Raw genomic sequence first — 20,551 nt, 5'->3', positions numbered from 1 at the left:
CGCGCCGAGCCGTTGGCGGCTTCTGGGGGTGCCGGGTAGCGCGGTCCCCTCGCCGCAGCCGGCGGCAGGCGCGGCTGCTAGTCGCGCCCGCCTTTCCTTATCGTCAGTATTTGCCTTTTTAATAGCTGGGGTTTTTTTTCTGTATTCCCCCCGTCCTCTCCCCTCCGGAGCCAGGTGGGGCTGGGTTAAATCCCGGCGATTGCAAAGCGAAGGGCCGGTGAGCTGCTTCCCTCCCCCTTCCCTCGGCCCTGCGGCCCTTGGGTGGTGCCTGGACCCGCAGCACAGGGACCCTGCAGCCACCTCCTCGGGGGGGCACCCTGGGGGGACCGTGCTAGGGTAGCAGCTGGGTGTGCAGGGAGGGCAGATCGCTCCGCCCGGCGAGGAAGGCCCCCAGCTGCTCCGTGCAGAGCCCCGCTCCGCAGCCCAGCACCCAGCCAGCCGGCTCTGGGTGCCAGGGGCTCTAGGGCTGACACCCAGCAGGTCTGGGCAAGGTGGCAGGTGCAAGCAGAGCAGGCAGGGTATGGCTCCCCGCCGCCATACACCCCACTCGCCTTTGTTCTTTTTTCACTGCACACCTTCAGGGGGGATCGCGGAGTGCACATCTGCCCGGGAATAGCCGGGATGCTGCTTTTCCAGTGCTTTAGAAACCTCTTCCTAAAATGCCACCTTGCAGGACTTGGGGACAGTTCGCTGCTTCTCAGTTCTGTGATTTCTTAATCCTCAGCTGTGATTTTTGTAAGGAAGCATCTCCTAAAACAGCCCCCCGCACTCCCAGGTGTCAAGGCAGCTCTGTGCAGGGTCCGAGGGGCTGCAGCCTTACAGATGCATTTGTGTGCAGCTGTCGCTCTAGCCATGGTCTAACCTGGCCCAGCCAGACCACACATCCCCGTGCACTGCTGGGACCAGCTGGGACCACACCTGGAGCTTTTCCTTCACCCTCAGGGGTGGGAATTTCTCTCCCTCCCAGCTGTTCTGTGCTCCCAGGAGTGTTTTGGGAGGCTGAAGGACGGGGCTTTGCAGAAACCACTTGGCTTCCATGAATGCAAAAACCATGCCACAAAAATGCTGTGGGTTCACCAAGTGATGCTCTGAACCAGGGGCCTGGGAGAAGTGGCTGAACCCAGACTGAGCCAGTGGGTGTTTGAAACATGGGGACCTCTGCATTTATACCACATTGTCTCAGGTCAGTGGTGAGCTGCAACCTCCACAAGCCCTGCACACACCTACACCTTACTGTTGCAGGATGCCAAGGATCCCACCCGTGGACCAGGTCCCCCTGTGACACCACCACTGTGGGCTTGACTCCGTCACCCCCAGCGCTCTGGGCTCCATCATCTCCAGGTCCTCACCCAGAGCCTGAGAGAGGTCCCATCACCCTCATCCCATGGGGAGGAGTATCCCAGGCTCCTAAGGGTTACCTGCATGCAGAAGTGGGGGGACCAGACCCATCTCCAGGATCGAGCTTGTGTGCTCCTCTGGGATTCAAGCACAGCAGAAACCTGGAGCAGAGGGACTGGTTTTACCCCATGGGCCAAAAAAGGCTGAGGCTCCAGTCACCTCACAGCATCTTCTTGGTAATAGCCAGGAAAATCCGCTCAGCTCAACCCTTCCTGTCAGCTCCAAAAAATACCAGAGAAAGGCAAAATGCCCTGGATATAAAATCATGACAATCGATACAATGGCACAGAGATGCCAGGTGGAGTTATGCGAGGAATCAATTTTAAATTAAAAAAGGTCAATATAATGCGTCAAGGCTTCCCTAGAAGGCAAGGAGAGAACTTCATTTGCAAGCAGGTGGGCAATGAGCCCTATATTTTGTCTTTTTCTCTGCTTGTAAACCACCACCCTCCAGAGCCCACAATCCCTTTGCAAGAAAAAACTCGATGACCAAAATTACAGAGGAAATATTAGGAAGAAGTTAAACGAGGGTCATGTTATTCATTCTTGGGGATGGGAGGGAGCTGGAAAGATATGTCTTTTGGTGTGCAGCCACAGCTGCCACCAAGCCCTGATGGGCCTCACTTTCCCCATTGCAATGGCGATGCTGGAGCCTCACCCCAAATCCTGCATCCCTGCCCTCCAAGAGCCTGGGTACAGCTCTCGCCTCCATCCCAGCCCTTTGGGGTGGAATTGGGAGAGCAGCCATGTTCCCAGGGGCTCCCATGACAGGAGGGCACTGCAGAGGTCACCACCCATAGGGACTCCTCATGCCTGGCTTCTGCACAGTGGCAGGTGACCTCTCTGCTCACCCAGGGGCTCTGGCAGTCCCCTGGCACCGGCAGTGTAGCAGAATCCGGCCCAGCCAAGCCCTCCATCCCTAGGGCAGGAGGAGCCAGGTGGGATCACTTCTCTACAATCAAAATCATCTCCTTCCACCAAAAAGATGTTTTAAGTAAAAAAATGCCTGCATCCTTATGCCAGAGAGATATCTCTCCCAAAGGGTATAAACAAAACACAATGAAATGGAGTGTTTTCACTGAAATGATATTTTTACGCAAAAGTGTCTATTTTTTGCTCAGAAAACTCATGCAGGGATCGGGTTTGAAATTTTTTTTCCTTTTTTCCCCCCTCAAAAAGTTCTGGAGCAGAAAGAAATCACACCACCAGCAGCTTTTGCTCCTTTTCTCAGCTGAAGGCAGGGAAGTCCCATGGAGAGCTGGGCCTCTGCCAGGACACCAGGACTTGGGACACTTGTATCTATCACCAGAATTATTCACTATTTCCAAATGGAGCCAAAAAATAAAATACAACTCCCCAGGATGAGCATAAGAAATGCTCCCAAGCGCAGTCACAAGTAGTTATTTGGGGGAAGAGGAGACACAAAGCTGCTGTAGGACAAGCCAGGCTGGGGATGCTGTTTGCTGCCTTAAAAAAGGCAAAACCAGGAGAAAAAAAGGGGGTTTTAGGTTAATAGAAGACACCCAGGGGACATTGCAGTTCTGCAGCCCTGAGCCCTGGCATTGGAGTTGGTTTTTTTTTTTCCCCTTCTTTTCCTCATGGGCTCTTGGGGTTGAATTTTTTCACTTCTTTTGGGCTAAAACCATTGTCTAGGCTTGGTGATGATTCACAACATGAATTCTGGGGGCAAATTTATACTGAATCTCTCTGCCCAGGGATGCGTCAGCCCAGGGGGGCTGCTGCGGACACAAAGCCAAGGGGGCTGGTGAGCATCTTTCACCCACTCAGGCAGTAATTAACAGTGCTAAGTCATCAGAACAAGACAAAACTATGATTTTTGGCATGTTTATTGGCAAAGAAATCTTTGAAGGGGCCTCATGTATCTTGGTTATGGTGATGGGGAAAAGATATTTATTCTGATGCATTATGTAAATCAGTGCGGGGTAAACACATGCAAATCATTGGCACACATCCTGCATAATTTAAGCTGGTCGGGTAATTCCCCTTAATGGGGAGCAGGGATGGGGTGTGTGCTTAGTTCAGGTTAAATCCCTCCAGAGCCTGATGGGTGGCTGGATTTTGGCTGAAGAGCCACGATACACTCACCTTTGATGCTCAAGGGATGAAGATCTCCAGGAATCATGCTAATTAGCCCCTAATTAACCAGTGGTTAAAAAGAGCAGCCCTGTCAGCATGAGGGAGAAGGTGACAAGGTGCAGCCTGGCACCTTGTGATAGGGCAGCTGGGCTGGAGCAGGTGGCTGGGATGGGCATAGCTCCTCTGGGTTGTGCTGGGACAGAGCAGCTTGGGGACAGGGACATCCTAGTCCCAGGGTGAAGGGTGCCCCAGGTTGGGGTCAGGAGTATTCCATCCCTGGGGTCATGGATGCCCTGGTGTCAAGGATGCCCCAGCCCTGAGGTGAGCCCTGGGGTCAAGGATGCTCCATCCCTGGGATGAGGGATGCTCTGTGTGATGGGAAGCCCAAATCTGGGCACCAGGTTTGTGCTAGGGGTGCCCGACTTCAGCCTACACCCGGCACCTCTTCTGCCAGCCTTGACCCTAAACCCATCCCTCCTCACTTCACCGGGGAACAGCCCCAAATCCCAGCGACTCAGAGCCCCAAAGGACACCTTGTGCCCCCCATGTGGGGCATCCTCCACCCACCCAGCCCTGCAGGGGTCAAGGGAAGGGCCACAACAGAGCAAATCAAACCAAAGTGACTTCCCTGACCACCTCCAGCAATGCACACAAATCTATTTAATCAACTTATCCCCAATTTTAACATAATTAGCCATCAGCCTGCCAATCAGTGTCAGCTCCCACAGATCACTGTTAATGGATCATTCTTCAGCTGGCTGTTATTATTGAATCTATATAGAAATTAAAATGCATTCACGCCATTCTTTCTCAGTTGTCATCTTATCTCTGTGTCTAGCGAAAAGTATGGCAGATTACAGAATCCATCATCATTTAGCCTTTGTAGCTCACAAAATTCATAATTAACAAAAAATTTCTATTCACTCGCTCATGTAATTTAATTAGTTTTCCATTAAATAGAGACTAAATATCACCTAATCCCCCAACAGAGCAAATAATTGTTTTCCATTCTTTTAGAAATTATCACTTGCTTATTGTAACTATCAAAATCCATTAGAAGCTTTGGAGCAGCAGTGGGAAAAGGTGGGAAAAGTGCTGGAGGAAGGACAGGGAGGTAATTAGAGGGTGTAGCAGGGCCAGGGCTGCCCTTGGCTGAGCTGGGGCCTCCCGGTGATGCCCCTGTTGCGCCCAGCACAGGGATTACCAGCACCCAGAGCAGGATCTGGCCCTCCACACCATGCTGAGGTGCTCTGGGTACCACATCTGCACCAGGCTGGGATCACTTGCTAATGCTGGAATTGCCAAATGATCAAGGACCAGGATGGGGATGATGATAGGGACAGCCACATAGGACATGTCAGGGGATCACTGCCAGACCTCCAGTCTGCACCAAAAGGCTGGGAAGCAGCTGGCAGCCCCCCTGCCAAAGCAGCTCTAGCGCACACACAGGCCATTTATCTGCATCCTGGGAAAGATTTAATTTATAGTGGAAATCTCTCAAGCAAATACCTCCCTTGGAGGAATAAACCTGTTTAAGAAAACAATTTTCTCTGCACTCAGATTATGCCTTTAACGGTTTGCTGCTGCGATGCCCCAGAGCTGGCACAGCTCTAGCATGGGACAGGAGCCAAAACAGGCCCGTGCTCACCCGGGTGCAGCTGGCAGCAGCCAGGAGCTGGGGGGTAGCCAGCCCCTGGGGCTGCCCCGCCCCAGATCCCCATGGGTGCTCTGCTGCCCAGCACAGACATCGCCCTGTCCCCGCAGCCTGGTGGCAGTGCTGGCCCTGGCAGTGTCAGTGAGGGGGTGTGTGGGTACATGTATGTGCATAGGCTTGTGTATGCACACACATGCATGTGTGTTCTTGAGTGTGCATGTATGTACATGCACATACAAGCAGGGTGCAGTCTTGCAGTACTCACTTTGCACAGCATTTGCAACAGTCTTGTGGCAGCCAGCCCTGCTGCAAGTGCCAGCTCCCCTCAGTGGGTGCCAGCCCTTCATGGTGAGTGCCTGGCTCTCCCGGCAGTCCCCATGGCCTGGCAGCAAGTGCAGGGGAAGTGTGAGCCCAGGAGATCGTGTCAGAGAGCCGGCTGTGCTCACTGATGCCCAGTGGGGCTCTGCACAGCATTAGACCTGCTGAGCTCCAAGTACCACCCCAATAGCAAATTGCATTAAATCCATAAATCATCCCGATGGTCCTAGAGCTACAATCCACTGAACAGGCATCCTATTGTTGCAGGACTCTCCAGACTACCAAACTGCAACAAGGTCTGTTACCATCTCATACCAGCACACTCTTCATGCCAGTCCCTCTACTGCCATCTCACCCAGGACCCACTCTCTCCTCTCTTGCTTCTTCCTCGGCTTCTCTCTTTATTGGCTCTCAACCACTTAACAGAACCAGCCACACCTGCACCTTATCTACATCAGCCAACGCCCCTGAAGCCAACCCAGCTTCATTCTTCTACATCCTGTTAGCAGCAGGTAGGTGATTCTCCTAAATGAGCTTTCAGCTCTCCCCAGGGGCTGGGATGTTGGCACATGGTCTGATCTATCACCAACGCAGCGGGGTGGGTATTGATCCAGCCTTAATTGCAGACAGTAATTGGCAGCGGTAACTCAGAGCTGCCCCTGTCTGTGTTTCCCTCCTCACCCTCCACTTGGCACAGAATGTTTATTTGATCCACAAGTTCCCTGGCGCTGGGGAACAGAGATTTGTCTTACAGCGCTGGGGCGGGCACAAGGACCTGCCTGGGAAGCTGGGCTGGGGGCTCACTGCTGCCGTGAATTTGCCAGTGCTCAGGTGGCAGCAATGCATGCAGCATGGAGATGCACTCAGAGCAAACCAATCGTCTGCCCCACGTGGGCCTGGCTCGATCCGCCCGGCTGCTTCCTCAGGGCTGGGGGATTTAGCATTAATCCGGATCATTTCCCTGATCTGGGTCATGGCTCCACAGGCATCCATGCCATTGTGATGGACGGGTGTCTGGGGGCAGAAGGGGTGACACCTGCTTGCCCCGGGTGGATGCAGATCCATCCAGCCCCCACTGCCCAATGCTGGAAGCTGCTAACTGCTGAGCATCCTGCATGGGACCCTGTGGCTCTGCAGGACCCCCAGGCACAGCAACCGCTGCCCAACAAAACCCTCCAGGACTCAGGCCAGGGGGAGAGAGGTGCCCCTCCTGCACTTCCCTGCAGGTTCCTGTGTTGGGAATTAGGAAAATAAAATAAACTAACCCTTTTTTAATTCTTTTAAACAAGCAAGATTCAGTGAACTGCAGGGTTATCATCCTGGCACTGTGGGCTCAGCCTCAGGAGTCACTCTTCCCTCTGACACCTGGGCATATATTCAAATAGAACCATAAACCCTCGAGGACTGTGACAAGGTCTAAATAAGCACTAAATCCATGTGTTGGCACCCTCCTTGCCCAACAGCCCTCAGTGAGAGGATGGAGGCGCGGTGTGGGTCCCTGGGTCCAGGGCTGCAGCTCGGGTGGGTCCGGGGAGGTCGGTCCCCTGTTGTGCCCTCCTGGCTGGAGTCCCAGCTCTCACCTACATGTGTTTCAGGGCATGTTATTGAATACTCTGCAGAGTTAAAAATAAATCTTTACCCTACCTTCAGCTCCCTCCACCTGCCTCTTCAGCGAAGGGTGATTTGTTTGTGTGCAGATACATTCACTTGCCGTGATCTGGCGATGATGGGCCTTCCCATGCCTGCGCCATCGCCACCCAGCTCCAGCCGTGCACGGTTCCCCCCACAGGGACAGACGCCATCGAGGGCAGTGGCACAGGGATAACCACAGAGTCCCAGGGCTGCAGCGGCCGTTCCTGCTGCTCCTGCTGGGAGTTGGGGAATGACAGGAGGTGGATGTCAGCAGCCGACGGACCAGACCCGCTTCCCGTGAAGCTGATCTTCCCTGGATTTGAACTTGGAGCTCTGCTGAATCTCAGCATTCAGATCTGACCCTTGAATCCATCACCCCATGGATGAAGAGGGTCAGTGTAGGAAGCTCATTTGGGGTCAATGGTTTCCCCAAGATTTAAACCCATCCGTGCTCTCCAGTTCACCCCTTCTTGCACCCAAAGTCACTCAGACTGCGATGATTTAGGAACCTGGAGCAGAGACCAGCTCTGCTCCAGCTCCAAGGGCTTCAAAGAGAAACAACTGTGGTGAGTAAGGTTGTATGTCCCTGAGGGATGGGGCAGCCTGCAGCCAACTGCTGACTGAAGGACATAGCACTGGGACAGGAACCATCCCAGGTGACAGGGACCAGGGACAATGCCACACACTACATGCCCAGGAGACATCTTGCCTCCCAGGGAACACGCAACCAATTTCCCTGCCTCCTTAAAAGCTGATGTGTCTGTTTTGGCCCCAGGAGTGGCATCCTCCAGTTTTTCTCTTCTGCCTACAGCAGGGAAATGAGGACAAGAAACGTTCTCAGGGGGACCCCACAATCCTTCCCTTTTCACTGCACAAAATTGCACCAATTTCCCAGCTCTGAAATACCTGGTGGCTGCAGCAGATTTGTCCTGGTCAAATGCTGCCAAGACTGTGCAGGACAGTCCTATGGCATGGTGCTGCTGGGGTGGGAGCATAACATGGCCGCTGTCCCAGCTGAACTGCAGCCCTCAAGAAGGCCCCTCTGGGATGGGGCAGAAAGGCAGTGAGGTGACAAACGCCTGATACAACCTGAGCCAAGGCAGCAAATGAGGGGAAGAAATGGGAAGGAAAAAAGGATGAAAACTGAGGTGGACACTGTCAGAAGAGAAATGCCACATGTGCTCCTCATGGCATGTTAATTAACATCAGACAACAGCTCATGGCACGGGAACCCCTCCTTGTATGTTCTCACACAGATGCGCTGAGGCTCAGCTCTGAGTCAAGGGCTTGATGCCGGTTTCAGCCTTAACCAAAAAAGCCAGTGCGGACTGTTCCCTCCCAGCCTAAACCCCAGGGCTGGGGTGCAGCAGCGTCAGCCAGGCGGAGGGACCATGGCTAGAGGGCAAGACCTAACAGAAGCTGAGGTCCCCCCAAAGCTGAGGCAGGGTGCAGGCACCCTTGTGGGATCCCAGCACTCAGCCAGAGGTATATGAAGGACGGATCTAACCTGCTCGAGGACCTGCCACCAGGCCTGTTCCCCTACTGCTGAGCACCAAGAGCACTGTGCCTGCCACAGAAAACTCACTCTGCTTACAGAAGGGAGTTTTTAGCAAAGTTTGTAACAGAAGGCTGGATTTTACTCAAAACATGAAAATAGGATTCAGCAGTAGCCCAACAATTACTTTAAGTGTGGTCATTTTTATTGCCATCAACAAAAAATAAAGCTGCTCTTCTGAAGATGAGTGCCCTTCCTCAGGGGTCTGTACTGGGGCCAGCGCTGTTTAACACTTTTGTCGGTGACACGGACAGCAGGATTGAGCGCGCCCTCAGCAAGTTTGCCAATGACACCAAGCTGTGTGGTGCAGCCGACATGCAGGAGGGGAGGGATGCCATCCAGGGATGATGGCTCTAGATGCCGGTCTGTGCAAACCTCATGAAGTTCCAAGGCCAAGTGCAGGGCCCTGCACGTGGGTGGGGGCAATCCCAAGCACGAGTACAGGCTGGGTGGAGAATGGATTGGGAGCAGCCCTGAGGAGGACTGAGGGGTGCTGGTGGATGGGAAGCTCAAATGTGCACTCACAGCCCAGAAAGCCAATTGTAGTCTTGGCTGCATCACCAACAGCATGGCCAGCAGGTCGAGGGAGGTGACTGTCCCCCTCTACTTGGCTCTGGTGAGACCGCACCAACTAGTGCTGCATCAGCTCTGGGGTCCCCAACATGAGGACACGGACCTGTTGGAGTGAGTCTAGAGGAGGCCGCGAAGATGACCAGGGGGCTGGAGCACCTCTGCTGTACAGACAGGCTGAGAGAGTGGGGGCTGTTCAGGAGAAGGGAAGGCTCCAGGGAGACCTTAGAGCAGCTTCCAGAACCTAAAGAGGCTGACAGGAAAGCTGGAGAAAGGCTTTGGGCAAGGGCATGTAGCCATAGGACAAGGAGGAATGGCTTTAAGCTGGAAGAGGGGAGATTTAGATGAGATACTAGGATAAATCCTTGCCTGTGAGGGTGGTCAGGCGCTGGCACAGGCTGATCAGAGCAGCTGTGGCTGCCCCATCCCTGGCAGTGCCCAAGCCAGGTTGGACGGGGCTGGGAGCAACATGGGCTGGCTGGAGGTGTCCCTGCCCGGGGCAGGGGGCTGGAACTAGACGGTCTTTAAGGTCCCTTCCAACCCAAACCCTTCTGTGATTCTATGAAGGTAACGTCTATGGTTTCCTCAGGTTATATACCAGCGAGGTCCTTGATTGAGAATTGTACAATAGAAAAATAAACCAGAACAATAAAAGCCAACCACACAGTTCTTGTAAAAAGCTATCTATTTCAGTTTTGACCATATAAAAAACAAGAAAAGAAAGCAGACAGGGAATATACAAGCCACATGTGGACTTTAAACAAATGTTACCAATTTCATGTGATCTGGGTAAGGGTTTAATAGTTGGTAGTACAGCCAAAACCAAGTTCCTTTCAATTCCAAATTTTCCTTCCACCCCAAAGAAGGGTGGTGGTGGAAAAAAGCTGTACAGTGAGACCATGCAGACATTACAGCCTGTGAGAGGGCAGCTTGTCACATCAAGCTGCTTCAACATTTTCCCAATGCCACAAGCATGAGGGGGGCTGGCACCGATGAGAAGCAAGTCAATTGACTTCTGTAAACCAAGGATCGTGAGGGCACGAATCCTATCATCTCCTTGTCAGCTTTACTGGATCTCCCCCATATACAGTCTTTTGTCGCTGGATGCGGAGAGTACTGAGGGAGGGAGACAGGAGGAAGGGAGGAATATGAAAATTAAACACAACAGTTTGAGACTTCCACTAACGACACATCATTTGAATGGAACTTCTCATTTCACTTGCTGTAAGTGATCTAGAAAGCCAAATTTCATTTGCTCCCCAAAAACACTTCATGAAATTACTACTCTGACACCTAATCACACGCTGTGCATCGTGGCTGCCATTCCCCTGTCCCAAGGCAGGCATAACAGCATACTGCCTGTAATGTCTAAGCATTAAAATGGTAAAGTGAGGCGTATAAACATGCTGTTAACGCTCTCAAGCATTCTGAAGAGTTATTTTCATTGCAAGAAGTGTTCAGATTGCAAACTGGGCACTGCTGCCAGGACTGCATGCCGCTAGAGGGCACAGGCTGGCCAGGAAAGCCTCGTCAAGACTTTATTATTTTATCAGAACAAGCGAAATGCAGCTGGCACCCAACTACAACACACCACTGAACCAGAAAAGGCTCTGTAGGCGATTCAAGACATAAGCATCAAAAGAAAGACCCAGAAGTGCAGCTCTTGACACTGACAATGGTTTCATTTGAGTCCAGGAGAGATTTGGGGGATTTCTATATAAACTTGCAGACTAGTGTCTGTCAACTCGCTGTTCTGGCTCCCTGTGCACTCCTGTGCAGACGAGTATAGCAGTGCGGGCACAGTGATTTACAAGACTAACATTCCCAGATGTTAATAGAAATCAATTGCATAACTCCCATGCAATGCCTGAATAGGTTTTTAATTTTTATTTTAAGCTGAGTGATTGATTCACAAATTGGAATTCAGCGGAGTACAACTGCAAACAATCTGCTCCAAACCAGAGAGGAGAGATCATGCTGCACTTCCAGCACAGTCTCCAATCTGAAGACAGGGCAATGAATAACCAAGGAACAAACCCATAACTCACTGCTCTGCTGCACAGACTGTCATCCTCAGCACAACCAAGCTCTTGGCTTCACTTTGGGGTTGACTTGTTAATTTTTGACCGGAGCAATGCAGTGACCTGGCTGATGGTGCAAGTGTTTCCATAGAAACAAAGAGCACCCTGCAGTCCTGCCTGGGCCACTTGTTGCACCAAGAAACTGATGTGGAATTTGGGCTCAGTTAATGCATGGTGGTTAAAACCATTCTGAAAAAGCCACCATGAGCATTGTCTCACTCAGTGCTGATATGTGGTGCCATGTGCCAGACACCTCTAGAATGGGGACAAAACCTGCTGCACAAAGAGCCTTCTTTGCCTCCTGTGGCTTTTGGGTAAGCTAAGAGACCCCAAGCTGGAGACATGTTCCCAGGTGATCACTGTCCTCATGCGATCACCAAATGTATGGTTATATCCCTGGCATCCAAACCCAGGTACCTCAAAACCTTTTTGCATGGCCCTTGGGAAGTCTGGACAAGCCCTAGGCAGCAAGCAGCCAAGCCATGACTCACAGCCACCCACAGGTAACCACCAGCCCAGACCACCAGCCACCCTGCTGCTGTATGGGTGCACCCCTCCAGGCAGAGCCCCCACACTCAGCCTAGGACCCCAGGGCACACCCAGCCCTACTCCTACCTACGGGAGAGGAGCAAGCAGGAGTCTGCTTCCCCTAAATTTGTCTGATACTTGGGGCTCTGGGCCACAGGCGATTTTGGGACAGTTTTCCAGAGGATCAGCAGTTCAGCCAGCCCTGAAACTATTTCCCCTGCTGACTTGAGGTGGGGAGGACTTACTAATGGGTTCCTCTGGATGGAAAGCCAGTTCATTCACCGACCCAGCGTGGCCTGGCAGCTTGTACAAAATCCTCCTGGATGTGGTGTCCCAAACATAGACAAACCTACAAGAGAGCCATTGTGAGTGCACGCATTTGATAAAGGAAAGCAGCTGCCCCTCGCAGCAACAGTTTATTCTTGCAGCAGTTCATCACCTGGGCTGAAACAGATGCAGCACTTAGTGTGGATAAACAAGGAGCTTATCAGGAGCAAAATACTGCACTGCCAAATCCAGAAGAGCAGAGGTCTGAGCAGGTAGGAGTCAACACGTCGATTCATGTCAAAAACCTCACGACTGTCACAGTACAGCAGCTCCATTTCACCCCTCATGGCACAGAGCTGGATTTGAAAGCATGAGGCTGTAGAGATTCTCAATGCAGCAGCAACATTGCTGCTAAGGCAGAAAATTAGCATTGGGATTGGGGAGGAGGGTTCTCACCCTTACAAACACCTGCCTGCAAGCCCAGCGGTCACCCTTGGTTTGGGCTGACAAGGAGTGAGGAGCCCAGGCGCTCCCTCAGCCCCTGCTATGGTGTCATCCCCCATAGCCAAGTTTTATATCTGGATTTCTTCCTGCTGCACCATTAAAGTCATGATTCACTTCCCAGCGTTTATTAGAGGGCCGATCAGATTGTGCTGAGCCCTTTGATTAACCTCCTGCAGTCCTCGCCACAAGCTCACAGCGCTGACCAGGTCCTGCCTGAGCACCGCACCTTGGCTGAAGTCACCGGGATCCTTCAGGCAGGTCAGAAAGAAACCGCTGGCACCAGGCACAGATCAGCCCCCCAATTACTCTTATAAATGGCTTCAGAGAGTGGGGGAAATGGTGCCTTGCTGTAAATCACCCTGTACCTGAGATCACTGCTTGCCCCTCATGGGTGTTGACAGATACCTGCATGGTGCGGTGGCTGCACACAAGATCCAATGGGAAGCAGAGTGATGCTCTGATCCCAGTTATGGTAATCATCCATAGGAGTGAGTGGGATATTTTTTAATACATCTAAACAAGAAGAGCCCTGAGCAACATCCTACAACCCAGGCAAGGTGATGCTGCACAGGAACACTGCATCTCTCCCTCCCAAACACAAAGGCCTGGTCACATGAAACGGCATTTGTTACAAGGTTCACAGCTCTGCAAAAATATCTGTGGCTGGGGAAAGCTGCCAGTTCTGGGCTACACTCCCTCAGTCGTCTCATTTTGCTCTTTAGTGAAGTGACTGGCAGCTAAAACGTAATCTGCTGGGGCAAAAAAGAGAAGCAGCAGGGCAGTAATTGGCTGGGTTTGGCAGGAAGGGCAGCTCTGCTGCCTGTATGCCCCATGGGCATCACTACAGCTATTTACAGGGGACTGTAGAGGGTGAGGGCACAGGGGACAGTCCGTAAAACACATGTAAAATCAATCTACTGCATCACACTCTTCCAAAGGAAGGTCACTGCAAATGTCCAGTGTGCATCCCTACGTCTTGCCTGCATGAATTCAAACATGATAAGGATCATTAGCACTTTCATCAGCCCCACAAGCAGCCCAAGCTCTGAATACCATGGCCAGACTGTTTCAGGCTTATGCAATGCTACCCACAACAGGTTCCTCAGTTTCACCTGTTCCTTTCCATTTGTCAGGGCTTTGCAGACCAGACGAAGAAAAAGACTTGCTTGTACAACTAGCCTGCCTTTTAGTTGAAATAGAACTGAACTTCTCTTCCCCCCAAAAAAGCAGTGAATCATTTATAACGCTGGCTAGACAGAAAGGACACTAGATACCAACGCAGGGCAGATCCATTTTGGTAGGAGCATTCGGTTTTAGGCTGGTACTATTCTTTGACTTAATTTCTTGATACACACAGGAGAAAATTCAAGCCTGCACGTGAAGTCATGTTTGTTACTTAAAGCAGGATTTCTTCAAGAACAACTATTTTATATAGAATGCAAGAACTGTAGCAAATGCTTTCTCAAAGCACTCTGCTGTCATGTTTTTAATTTGGCATTGCAAAGCAGGCGAGCACTTTAAGTAGTTAGTTTTACTATAACCCTTCTGAAGGGCTCAACAGCAAAAAAAATATTCAGGTAACTGTCCCTCCAACATACACATGCACTCCATGTAATGCAGAAGGAGAGAGTAATCAGTATTCTGTACTCAGACAAATTAAACACTTGTTTAATCTTGCTGTGCTTTCCCAACAGATACTCCTTCTCAAAAAAGAAAAAATATTAAAAGCTCAGAGATAAAGACAAGATTTGAGCTGCCCTGTCTAACCTGCCCCGGTACCTGGCTGCATGCTCTTCCACACGAATATCACAACAAAGCTGCTGTCAGGCCACAGAGCTACATCACCATCTGCAGAACTAACCTAATGGCCTAAGACGTCCAGCCACGCTTCACTGCTGAACAGATCAGCCACAGCTTCGGCAGGCTAACACGCAGGCATTCCTCCACCACGTGCACCGCCGCTTCTGCCCAGCAATATTGTGAAGGAGAGTCACATCTCAGTCGCTTGCTGTGACAGCTGGCCCCACTATATCTGGACAGTGGGAGCTAAAGTTCTCCCTATCCTCCATCAGAAACTCATTAATTTGCTGATTACTACTGCACCATGCCCTGGACTCTGGCCTGCAGGAATTTCTGTCTCAATGTCACTAAGGGGCATCTGGATTTGCTCCAGCAGAGGTTGGTATCCTTCATGGTGACCTTCAGTGTCTGGCACAGACCCTCTGCCAGCTTCCTCCCTCCACCTAGTTTGCTCCTCAGTTGCCTTAGTTTATACAATACCTCATTTAAAAGTCCAGTATGCACTAATTTAGTCAGATCTTTATTGCTTCTTACTCATTAATTAAGTAAAGATTAAGAATGATCCTTGAACACCACTGGTGCCTCCTGCAAGCCACCACACAGCCATTTAACTGGTATTTGTGGCCATTATCAGTATAACCCCCACACTACACACACTTCCCCAGACTCCCTGCATCTCAAAGACTCTCACAAGCATCTGCCAGTATGACCACAAGGGACCTAGTCCACTGAATACCATGCTCCTGTCATATGCTGGTCCTGGATTTAGATCTCGTGTTGAACATCAGCAGTAATGTAGATCTCTAGGCAGCTCTTGACAATAAGAAAATTTTACAACTATATGGTGCTCCTCCACTGTCACTAAGGCAATATAAATGGCTGCTATTGTAATCAGGGAAGATAATGCTCACAGAAGGCTACAGCAGAGGGTTGTTTGGGTCTTCACACCTCTATGCACAACTCAGTCTTCAGATTATGATCTAACTCATTCCAGGAGTGCCTGCAAAATGGTTATGGATTCATAGTATCAGGAACACAGTGGCAACTCACCTGTCAGCCGATCCCCCTGCAATTTTACTCCCATCTGGGGACCAAGAGCACCTCAGAAGATTCTAAAATAAAAGAACGTGCACAGATCTATTTCCAAAGGAAGATTTAGTTTTCCCCTTTCTCTTGAATTAAAATCACCATGAGACTTTAAATATCACAAGCACCACTTTAATGATCTCCCTTCAGAAAATGAGATGGTAATTACAGATTTTATTTTATTGCTGGAAACATCCAGTGCCTTGTTATTTTACACAAAGTAGATAGTAAATGTAGAAAATACTTAATTTACAGCTAATTATAGCTGAACCGAGCAAAGAAATGTTGTTATTGTGGCTTTAATTGGAATCCCACTTTGTGCATTCATCTTTCTTTGAGTTCTTATTAAAGCCTTTCTGGTTTAGACTTGGATTTAAAAACAATTTACAGAAAAGTTAATAGCAGCAGCATTTTACAACAATCATGTTTTGGTCTACAGTACACTCACCTTTTCAAAATTATGTACGTTCCCCTGGAAAATCTTTACACATCTTTCTTTAGGGGCAAACGGTCGCACATCCCAGATGCGGACTGCAACAGAGAGCTCACAGTAATTAGTTGAAGACGGCAGAGGCATGGGGGCAAGGTCAGATTCTGGAAACATTCCTTTTCCCAAGACATGCTGCTAATGAGCAAAGACCTGGTCATGCTCCTTGTCTCTTCATGCCTAGGTTTCCAAGCAAAAGGAAACCAGCAGCTTTCCCTGCAGAAAGCTTTGATTTGAAAGGTCATATGCAGAAATTTATACATACATCAAGACCACTGCCAACAGGAGGGGGAAAATCCAAAACTACTATACAAACAAACGACCATCTCCTTACATGAGCATTTGCTTTATTCTAACACACTCTGTGACCACGATTCTAATCAGCTCAGCTTTGCTGAGCAACCTCACACAGGAGACAGGCAGTTTGGAAACTGTGCTGTCATTCCCTGCTGTGGGGAAACAGCCAAACTGCCCTGACAAAAGCCAGACCAAGACTGCATTCAACTGTCTGTACAAGTAACATGTGCCATAGCTTGTGTCCTCACTGCCATTTGGGAGATGTGACAAACTCTTCTGATGCAGCTGCTCCCTCCCTGCAAAGGACATGACCATCACTGGTGTAAAAAGAATTCAAGCTTTATCTCTGGAGCCAAGCTCTCTTCAGCCTATCCCTACCTCTGGCTCTTTGTTTTTCTACATCAATTTGTTCCTTCCTAAATGCCATGCAAAGCCAGCATAACCGAGTACTGCCCGACAGCTGTGCTGTCACACCAGGTAGGACGCACCTGTGTTGTCCATTGCATTGGAGAGCAGGTAGGAGCCTTCTGAACTCAGACTGAGGCCTGTCACTGAGTCCGCATGTCCTCTCATCGTGTAAGTGAGCTTGTTCTGGCGAAGATCCCACACCTTTCAGACACAACATTGTGGTTTAAAAAAAGACAGCCAAGACCGATGGAACTGCTGTTTCCAGAGCATTTCACATGGCTACTGATCAGTCAGCTGTGGCATCAGCTTTTGATTCCAGTCGGTGGGGTCTGAATGGCTAAAATACAAAGCTAAAATTTTATGTGTGTTGTAGGAAAAATGGAATTTACCCCCTAGAAGACTTCTAACTGAACGTGTTCAACCACCAAGAAGTTAAATGCCAGCAGCTCCATGCATGCAGGAATCCCTCTCTATCCGGCTATAGCTCCCCCAGCTCCCAAATTCCACTGACTGATGGCACAGAGCAGCAGTTGTCCAGTCCCCAAAATTTCATGCTGTTCTTCCCCAAAGAGGGGCAGTCTGAACAGATCTCATGTCAGGGCTACACTTAGCAATGGCTTTCTGATAAGCACATGCTCCCCATGCATAGGTAAGGCTGGAGCCTGAGGCTAGGACAGTAAGGCAGACTGAACCGTACAGGTATCAGGAGAATCTAAGTTACCAGCTGAATGAAACATTAAGCTCACTCTCAAATAAGAACTTTCCACACTAGCAGGTGACAAAATAAGTTGCAAACTGAAGCAGAGGGCAGAGAGTGTGGATGTGACACCACATTTTATTTAGTTTACCTCATACACAGCTCTAGAGCCTCTGGGACAGGCACAGGGTGCCAGAAGAGCCAGCATACCATATTGGCTCCAGTGGGTGACAGCAGTGCTGGGATGCCTGGCCAGGAATGCTAGGGCTGTCCAGGCCAGGGTGTCACATGGCAAACAGCCCCAGAGTAACTCCCTCAGTTTATTGGCCCTGTATCAATAGCAAGGTTGGACACTGTGGGTCCATGTGGTTCTTGTGACTGTAAAATTAACCAGCAGGCTTCCACATTTGTCCTTGACCAATGGAAGATGTGACAGGATGGAAAAGGTGTGCACAGTTGGAAAAGCAGACGAGGACACAGGCGTCCTACCTTAATATCGTTGTCGATGCCTCCAGATATGATCTGATCACTGGTGTCATTGAAAGTTACAGCCAAGACCTGGTACGTGTTCTGAAACGTCTGGACGGCAGCTTTTTTCCTAATATCCCACAGCTGAAAGACATGGCAATTGTAAAAGTTGTATATGAATATATTAACGACAAAATTATAACAAGCTGCACAGATACTTGGCAGAGACTCAGACTGCTCTCCTGAAATTCCTTCTTTTAGATTTCAAGAGAGGTCTATAAAAACCGTAATAAAAGTCTGGTGTTGTTGGAGCACAGGAACGCAGGGGAGGGAAGAAGGGGCTACGGTGCAAAATTTCAGTAATGGCTCAGCTTTCTCATGCTTTGTTAATGCACATCAGCAGAAAAAGTACAAATGAGCAGATTAATCTTCTTAACCCCCCCTCCCAAATAATTACAGAAAAAAAGAGCAGTCAAATTTAATTTCAAATTTTTTATTTCTACAAAGTTATTAGATAATAAAATTATAAGAGTAATGAAAGGCTGAATTCAGCCCACTTAAATGGGAAGACCCCAAAAATTCTTTCAGAGATCCTATCTTACTCTCATTCCAGACTATCTCCTTAGAAAATATACTGACCTTCACTGTTCCATCATCACTGCCTGTACAGACAAGCTGGGGTCCACGTCTTGCTGGGTAACAGGAGTTAACGAATGAGGTATGGCCCTTCAGTCTTTTCACTCTCTCTCCAGTCTCACTGTCCCACACAGCCACTGTTTTGTCTGTGGATGCTGAGAAGAGCATACTGCAAGGAAAAATTGCCGTGAGGATCTCAATTTTGGAAGCACTTCTCCCTCCCACCTTTTTTATTCTCAAGTTCTGTGATCAAAGCTGGACACATTCAGTGGAAACATGCCACGAAGAAGAATCTCTCCCATACACCAAGACGGTGTTTCAGAGGAGGCTGACTGACAGTGGGGCAGCTACACAAGGCACTCACATTAACCCCACATCTAGATACATATAGATTGGTTTTCCACCTCCTCGAACACTATCTAGGACAGGAAGGAAAGCTCAGTGGCAATAGCTCAGCTGCAATAGCAGAACAGCCTTCTAATTTAACAAATATCTCACTTGTTTTATTTCCTTCCCCAGTGTCTTCCATATGACCGCCACCAGCTTTCCCCCTGTTCCTCAAGAATGACATCAAGGGCACTGTGGGTCACAGGTGACTCCAGATCCTTGGTGCAAGCTCAAGCAGGCACTGCTCCTTATCTGGGAAAGCCACACTATGAGCATTCACCATACACAGACCAACCAGGGGCAACGATGAGACACTCTGCAGGACTCTGGCCAGCAGAAAGCACCTTCCTACAGAAAGAGCTGGGCCTGAGGCCAAAAGACAACTGCACACCACTTACCTGCCGTCTGTGTTATAGTGCAGCTCCATAACCGCCCCGCTATGTCCCTTCAGGGTGGCATAGTTATCGCAGTCCCCGTAGACATTCCACAACACTGGGGGAAAGGAAGGGACAGGTAAGCACAGGAACAGGCTGTGGATGGAGCCACTCTCCGGGCATTCAGCAAAACAAGCTATGTACCATCACCACTACTGTCCCCAATCCAGGATGATATGTAGCAATAAAGAGCAAATCATGTGAGCTCTGGAAGGACAGACAGTTGATTTGAACTGATTTCTGGGTTTATATCAAGGTGAATTTCTTAAGAAAAGTAATGATCTTCACCTCTGCAACCCAAAGCATTAGCGTTTGCATTGCTGAAGTCAAATGCAGACCGATGAGGGACGGGCAAACACAGTTCTGTGACCAGCAAGGTGTGTTACCAGCCCCACTTGAGGAAGGGCCTAAACCAGCTGGCAGTGACAGCTGCCAAAGAAGCTGGAAAAAGTTTCTTTCACCCTTGCTGGTAACACACTTCATGCTCAGGACCCATCACAGCACAATGGCCTGAAATCATATGAGCTGCCGCCCTGCAAAGCGCTGGCTGGGACAGCAGTGCCTGGTACTCACAGATGAGCCTGTCGAAGCCAGCGGAGGCAAGGGTGTTGCCGTTGGGGTGGAACTTGCAGCAGTACACCTCTCCTTCGTGGCCCGAGAGCAGCATGATGGGGGCCTGCAGGGACGAGCAGCGTGGCGGGCCCTGCCAGAGGCAACGGGAGAGCCGGGTGAGGGGACCAAAAGGCACAACCCTGAAGCATGACCGGCCCACTAACCGCCCACAGGCCTTCCCACAGCCTGCCCCACGGGCCATCCCACACCCCCGCCATCCCCTTATGGGCCATCCCCCCTCCCCAAACCCCGCCATCCCCTCACGGGCCATTCCCCCTCCCCAAACCCCGGCGGCCCCGCACGGGCCTGCCCCCCTCCCCAAAACCCGGCGGCCCCGCACGGGCCTGCCCCCCTCCCCAAACACCGCTGGCCACTCACGGGCCTGCCCTCCGCCATACCGCCTGCAGCAGGGCCCCGGGGGGAGGCTGCCCCCCGCCTCCCGCGCCCGGCGCACCCGGCAGCTCATGGCGGGGCCGCTTGGCCGCAGTGGGCACAAGCGGGAGGTCGGGGCCAGGGGCGGCGGCGGGAGCTGGAGTGGGGCCGGGGCCGCCGCCCGGCACTTTCCGCTTGTGCTGCTCGATCATCATCGCCGGCCGCGCGCGCCCGTCCACTCCCCTATTGGCCGCCCGCGCCAC

The 20,551-nt window shown here is 50.7% G+C and overlaps 1 protein-coding gene across 1 annotated transcript; it reads right to left on the bottom strand.

The window, feature by feature from the left end:
• Positions 1 to 9,891: 9,891 nt before the first annotated feature.
• On the bottom strand, positions 9,892 to 20,544 carry SNRNP40 (small nuclear ribonucleoprotein U5 subunit 40). The gene is made up of 10 exons (XM_055800056.1): positions 20,315 to 20,544; positions 19,878 to 20,007; positions 19,269 to 19,362; positions 18,487 to 18,652; positions 17,869 to 17,991; positions 16,763 to 16,883; positions 15,939 to 16,021; positions 15,455 to 15,516; positions 12,079 to 12,182; positions 9,892 to 10,340 (listed from the first exon to the last, which is right to left on the bottom strand). Exons 1-10 carry the CDS (start codon positions 20,501 to 20,503, stop codon positions 10,291 to 10,293), a joined length of 1,122 nt encoding a protein of 373 aa, XP_055656031.1. The 5' UTR covers positions 20,504 to 20,544; the 3' UTR covers positions 9,892 to 10,290.
• Between the last annotated feature and the right edge of the window lie 7 nt (positions 20,545 to 20,551).

The sequence above is a fragment of the Falco peregrinus genome, chromosome 3 (assembly GCF_023634155.1).
Source record: "Falco peregrinus isolate bFalPer1 chromosome 3, bFalPer1.pri, whole genome shotgun sequence".
Lineage (NCBI taxonomy): Eukaryota > Metazoa > Chordata > Aves > Falconiformes > Falconidae > Falco > Falco peregrinus.
Note: the sequence above shows the minus strand (reverse complement) of the source record. Positions and strands in the feature narration are given on the sequence as shown.